Source organism: Quercus robur, chromosome 2 (genome assembly GCF_932294415.1).
Source record: "Quercus robur chromosome 2, dhQueRobu3.1, whole genome shotgun sequence".
In the NCBI taxonomy this organism is placed as follows: Eukaryota; Viridiplantae; Streptophyta; class Magnoliopsida; order Fagales; family Fagaceae; genus Quercus; species Quercus robur.
Genome location: NC_065535.1, coordinates 49,145,532 through 49,152,525, shown reverse-complemented (window position 1 = coordinate 49,152,525; position 6,994 = coordinate 49,145,532). Strand labels below are relative to the sequence as shown.

At 36.8% G+C, this 6,994-nt stretch overlaps 1 protein-coding gene across 2 annotated transcripts; it reads right to left on the bottom strand.

Moving 5' to 3' along the window:
• Positions 1-99: 99 nt before the first annotated feature.
• Positions 100-2,721, bottom strand: LOC126713844 (uncharacterized). Of its 2 annotated transcripts, none has more exons than XM_050413736.1 (2): positions 1,939-2,721; positions 100-1,203 (listed from the first exon to the last, which is right to left on the bottom strand). In XM_050413736.1, exons 1-2 carry the CDS (start codon positions 2,559-2,561, stop codon positions 342-344), a joined length of 1,485 nt encoding a protein of 494 aa, XP_050269693.1. In that variant the 5' UTR covers positions 2,562-2,721; the 3' UTR covers positions 100-341. The 2 variants fall into 2 exon arrangements, with proteins under 2 accessions (XP_050269693.1, XP_050269692.1); XM_050413735.1 differs by having other exon boundaries at positions 100-1,212; positions 1,939-2,719.
• Positions 2,722-6,994: the final 4,273 nt, after the last annotated feature.

The following is a 6,994-nucleotide window of genomic DNA, read 5'->3' as shown; positions in this document are numbered from 1 at the left end:
TTGAAAACATAAGGCATCCCATTCATGAATGATGAATTACACACTTGAAGTGGAGATAATGAAAGCCCTTACATGAATAGTACTATAACAGAATCTTCAAGCACGCAACAATTTTATAAAATTTTTACTACAGAATGTGAAACATTATACATCATGTACAACATTGGTAACATAAGATTTGTAAATAAAGTGAAGAAAAAAGGTAAGCAGAAAAAAACGAATAGATAGCTCTTATTTTCAGATGGTGAACACATGCTAATACCAAAAGAAGTTACCAAGTAAACATTTTCAAAGTTACCAAAGCATTTCTACCAAAAATTTTCTCTTTTCAGAGAACAGAATCATTGTTGCTGCAATGGTCTGATCTCTTGCTTGAGGTTGTCTTTATGCAACTGAGCCAAAGCCTCAGATAACAGGTTTGCTGTCGCTTTGGTCATGGTTTGGTACTGAGAAGGCACCGAGGGTGGCGGAGGCTGAGATTTGTATATTTGGACACGTGCAGGGTCATCATCAAGCCCGTTATTGAAATTAGCAGATTCACGGGAAGGAATTGGAATAGACTGAGGTTGGTGATGCATTTGAGGAATACCCACAGGTTGTTGCTGATTTTCATTATAGGAAACAGGAACAGGAACAAGTGGTGCCGCCACATGGGCAAGAGTGGTTCTGTAAAATTGTGAGGGCAAATCAGGTTTGGCAGGAGCTACTGGAGCCTCCTTGTAAGCAACTTGGGGAGCAATCAAGGAAGCATTTGGAAGCATAGGGGGCTGATTGGGAGCAGTCACAGTGTTAACCAAACCACATTGCACAGGCAAACTGTAAGGTGGCATCTGCCCAACAGGTACAAAGTAAACTGGGCACAGCTGATTGGGCTGATAATGGAATTGCTGAAGTGGCTGCGCTGGATACATTGTGTAACAAGATGTATTTGGCAATACACCAGTGGAATTATGGGGTATGTAGTTGGCACCCACTTGTACAAACTGCACTTGTTGTTGCTGCAGCTGATTTAATTGTAAAGGTAATGGATACCCAGAGACCAAAATCGATTTATATGCTGGTACACCAGAGGATGAGTCAGAAATAGGACTCACTGATACTGATTCAAGGGGCTTAGAAGATACATTATTCTCCATGGAAGAAACTTGAACAACTGGGTTGTGGCAGGTTATACTCTGTGGCTGGGAAATTGCACTTGTAGCACTATTATCACTGGAAAATTACACACCCAATTAACCAATTTATAACTCTACAAATTATTACTGCTTGAAAGAAGGCATCTTATCTCCAAAAATTCCAGCTAGGTTGCAAGAAAATGAAAATGTAGGTAACTAACCAAAAGAACCAAAAACCTTGAATATTTATCATGAATGTCAAAACCTTCGCACATTTAAGCCTACTACAACATTTTACCCTAGTCAAACTGAGATTCCCATCTTCTAAAAACACCAATAACACTAATAAACAATCAATGCCCCTCCTTTTCCTCCACTTTCTAAGCAAACAAACATTGGATAACAAGAAAAGGAAATAAACCCAGATAAAAAGAATTACACTCGCAGCACCTATTATCACTTGAAAATTACACAACCAATTAACCAGTTTACAACTCTACAATATTACTGCTTGAAAGAAGGCATCTTATTCTTATCTCTAAAAATTCCATCTTGGTTTCAAGAAAATGAAAATGTAGGTAACCAAAAACCCTGAATATTTATCATGAATGTCAAAACTTCCTCACAAGTGAATCTACTAGCAAAACTGAGATTCCCAACTTCAAAGGAACACCAATAATATTATTAAACAGACTACAAATGACACTGAAAAATCAGCGCCCCTCCTTGTCCTCCATTTTCTCAGCAAACAAACATTGGATTACAAGAGAAAGCAAGATACCCAGATCCAAATAATAATAATAAACAGAAAATGTAGGTGTACCTTGTAAACGAGTCCGAAGTAGGCAAGGTAAGCTTACTATCGTCAACATGAGCTTTAATGGAAGACAAATTGGTGGCGGAAGAAGACGAAGCTGAGGACGAAGTGGACCCAAAAGACGAACTAGTCTCCAACACAATAGATTCAGCATTGGAAACAGTACCATTACTGAGCTCCCCAGCACTGAAACTCTCAGTCATATTGATCTTAGCGCTCTTAAGTGCATCAGAGAACCAAAGCTCAGTCTTGGGGTGGTGAATGACAGAGAGACGGAAGAGAAAAAGTCTGATACGGGAAGAGGAAGGAGAGGAAGAGAAACAAAGGAGGTGGTGGAGGAAGAGAAGGAGGTCAGAGTCAGAGAGGAGAGGGATGAGAGAGGAAAGGTCATGGTGAGGAGGGAGGAGGTATTTGAGAGAGAAAGGGAGAGGGAAAGGGAGGGAAAGAGTGGAAGAAAGGAGGGAAGTAAGGGAGGAAAGAGTGGCGGTGGTGGTGGGGTTTAGAGAAATGATTTTAGTGTCACCACCTACGTAGTGAAGTGAGTTTGTGCGAGGGTTTGGGACTATGTTACCGCCGTAGCTGCACATTAGGCGGAGCTTTGTGGTGGAAGAGGGTGGCGGTGGGTCCATGTGGATGGTGGCGGAGGAGATCTAGAAAGGGTTTGGTGTGGGTGAACGTGACGGTTAAGCGGCTCTGGTAAGAAAGGAAGAGAGAAGAAAAGGGGTTGAGAAATGAGGATATTTATATAATAGTATTATTTGGTTTTATTAGTAGATCATAGAGTTGTATTGTTTCAGCAAAAAAAAAAAGATAAGAGTTGTATTGTTTGTTGTGCTGAGTTGTGGACTTTTTAAGAGTAAATCACAGGTGCCTAGGACAGGACTCATGAGGTTGGGACCGGCCACGGCCAGATAATACCTTCCTTCTCTCCCTTAGATTTTGAGACCCGCACGTGGAAATTAGTGCAGCTATCAAGCGGGACCCACAAAAAAAAAAAAAAAAAAAGTGCACACCACTGCAGTGGTATTTTAGCACCCAACACACTCTTCACCTCTCTCTTGCACACGTATCTAATTCAATATCTGAGATAATTCATGTTGACCCATTAATCACCACAATTAAAAAGAATAAAATAGTCTCTCTCCTTTTCAATGTGGGATTAAACATTTTCACAACTCCTCATCTTTCATATTCACTCCCACATTTTACATTTATGTTGTAACATTTATTCATTTTAATTATTTAATATTAAAATGCCCCAACAAGTTGTGGTGGTTGTGTTGGTGGGTTCCGATTTGATTGTGGGTTGTTGCAGTGGTGGTGGGTCGTTGATCGGGATGCAGTGGTTGGGTTAGTGGTCACACCGTGGGTTGTGGGTTGTGTTTGGTGTAATGGTCTACTGGTCTTGGCTGTGGGTCATGCTGATTGCCATGGTTGTTGGCTTTCGGCTTGAGGTTGAACTCTGCCATGGTGTACTAGAGGAGTTTTGGCTTGAGGTTGAAAACGAAAGGGTGTATAAGGATTGTATTTTGCAATTTTTCTGGGTTTTCAAAGTAATTTGATGGGGAGAGTTGTGGATGGTGGCTTGCTAATATGGATGTTTGGCTGTGGGTATGGTTGTTCAGTGGTTGTGGGTAAGTGTTTGGCCGTGGGCATGGCTATTTGTGGGTGTTTTGAGGTTGTTGAAAGGAGTTTGTGAATAGAAATTGCTTATATTATTTTAATATGTCGTATGTTAAAACAAAACCTTTAATTTTAAGAACGTTGTAAAGTGAAGTGTTAAAATAAATAAAGTTATTTTTTGAGTTATTAAAAGTTAAATTTTTTAAGAAATGCTCTGTGGGGGTAAAGTATTTCTACAAACAATTTTTTTGGCAACAAATTAGAATTGTTTATTTATTTATTTTTGAGAAACTAGAACTGTTTAGTTGGTATGATATTGTTGAGTATTCTTTGATAACAAAAATTGTACACCCCAAGGGCAAAACTTAGTCCAAGTATGTAGATGGCTTCCTCCTCCATCAAATGTAGTCAAGCTCAATATTGATGTTGAGGTCACAAAATACCTTCACAACTTTGGCCAGAGTAGCTTGAGATGCTTTTGATGAGGTACTTATGACTTGGACAAAGCAAAATGCCTTGTGTGATCCCCTTCAAGCTGAAGTTGTAGCCTTCCTCTGAGCATTACAGATAACACAAGTTGAGGGACTTTAGAAGATTATTGTGGAGAGAGATTCTAAGATATATATTGATGCTTTAAATTCAAGTTTATCTTCTATTGAGTATTCTATTTCCCCTATTTTAAGTAATGTGTTTGAGCTTAGCAAAGGTTTTGTCCAGTGTGTTTTTAGCTGGGTTAGAAGAGAATTAGTGTTGCTCACGCTCTTACTAAATTGGCTATTGCTCATAGTATTTTTGGATTTTGTAACAAACATTCTCTACCTCTTGCTATAGTTGAGCAATTGAGGAAAAATGCTACTTCTCTTGTTGTTTAATTAAAGTTGGGGATTATCAAATATATATATATATATATATATATATTTATATATATTTATGTGTGTGTTGTTGATTCTCATATGAATCAATGAGTGAAACCACTTTATTTTCCATTAAATTATTGTGAAATATACCTTGATAGACTTATTGTAAGAGAATTTCCATCACGTTATGTTAAAAAAAAAAAAAATTTCTATTTTAGATGCCCAAAAAGTTAGTTTATCTAATTTATCCACTTACTTTATACCTTAGGTCCCATTTTCTATTTTGTATTATATTATGTTAAAATATTGGATAAAATACAGTTAACATTCCTAAGGTTTAAGCTAATGCTGACCGGGTTCAAGACTTTCAAAACTAACTAACTTGGTTCTTAAACCCATTTGGAATCCAAACCGTTACTCATTTTTCTCATCTCTCTCTCGGTAATTAAGAAAAGCACACATGATGCTTTCTTGATAGAATAGAAACAAAAATGTTAGTTTCTAGTAGTGAAAATTCATGAGGAGTCCCTTAATCGACAATGTGATAATTTTTTAGAATCCACCAAAGAGATGCAATAGACAAAAGTCTGAATTTTATTAATCTGAAAACTAGTTTTTCTGCCTCTAGAGGCTACATAGCATATAAATTCTAAAGAGACAAAACCCTAGGATGACTAGGAAAATGTCCAAAACCCTAATTTGACTAAATAACATTAAAGACACCTAAAATTGTGAAAATTATAATTCTAATCCTTAAAAATATAAAAATTACATAAAATTACCAAAAATAATAAAAATTAATTTGGAGATTCTATCATACAGCAGAAAAGTTTTGGACCTGATTGACATTATCTTAAACCTTAAGGGTTTTAATTGTACTTTGCCCTAAAATATTCTAGTATTTTAATACCCGCTTAACAACAACATAAAAACTCCTTAACCCAACCCCACACCTAGCCACCACCAGCCACCTAATCCCAACACATTAAAGCCCATACAACCACTCTTGTGCTCTTTCATTGACATCAAATCAAGTCTAATTCAAGGCATAAGAGTTCAATCCTACCCATCATGACCCATGCCACCGCATATCTAAATCAGAGTACAAGAGAGGAGAAAGAGAGAGAGGGTGTGAGAGGAGAGGAGATAGAGAGTTTTTTATGAGGAAGAGAGAGAAATTGAATAAATAATTAATTAAAAAAAAAAGAAATAGATAAGCTATGATGGTGATAAATATATATATATATATATATATAGAGAGAGAGAGAGAGAGAGAGAGAGAGAGAGAGAGAGATATTAGTGTAACAAGTTGTAATTTTTTTGCAAAATGGCTCACCAAATGTAGGGGTGTTTTGTGTACTTTTGTGAATAGTGTTATGTATTTTGCATTTTTATGGGTTTTACATCACCCATGAGAATGCTCTAAGGGTTGAATACTGCCCTATAAAAGAGAGATTTTCTTATTTATGTTTTTACTTGTTTATTTTCTCTTTTGGTGTGTGTGTGATTAGACTTCTTTTTCCCTGCATATTGTGTGTGTTTGTTGACCCCCCCACCCCCCCCCCCCCCTCAAAAAAAGTTGTTGATCCTAGTTCATGTAACTTGATGATGTGGCACAATTTTTCTTAAAGATATTTCTTTCTAAACTTCAAGTGTCGTAGTGAATTTCTAAGTTTATTCTACCATAATTTTATTAATATCAATTAAAATTTTTATTAATTGGATTAGTATATTTAAAAATTAGAAGTAAAGTGTGATAATAATGCTAGAAATATTTTGACAATGGCTTATGGTGATGGTGTTTTTTATTTTTATTTTAATAGTTAAGGTCAGTGGTGTCAAAGTAGGGATCTTACATAGGATCGTGGGAGGTCGGTGGAATCATGGATTGTAAGATCTTACTTTTGGGGTGGGGGTGGGGGCGGGGGGGGGGGGGGGGGGGGGTGGTGCATAAAACACATTAGTAGGAAATTTGTATGAACAAAGGGAAAATTACAATTTACCCACTTGTGGTTTGAAATTTAACACTTTACCCACCTGAAGTTAGCTCAACTAGAGTTTTGTAACCCACTTCTATTAAAAATAGGGCTAAATATGTAATTTTACTCCACTTTTATGTCTCTCTCTTCCCAAAACGAAAAACACACACAAAAACAAGACAAAACAATATCAAAAAGGGAGGGTTTTGTAAAAATTAAGAACCATCATAATCTCTTCTCCTCCACATCCCATTCATCAAAGCTCTAGCCAAAAGAAGTTCTTTCTTTATGTAATAGATGAATCTTTCTACAAGCACTATTCTCCACTGCCAAGCCTTCCACTCCAAATTAGAAAAACAAACAAATAAATGCACACAAAACCCACCATAACATTGGGGAGATAAAGTCAAGCTGTAGTCAAAAGTTGCTAATGAACTTTAAACAAAGAACCTCAAATCAAATCAACCCACAATTGGGAACCTCAAACAAAGAAAAAAAAACCACAAAGCAAAAAGAGAGAGAAGGGTTCAATAACAAAGAAAAAAAAGCCAATATTCAAATCTCTTGGATAAAGGGCATCCTACATATGGAAGACAACAATTT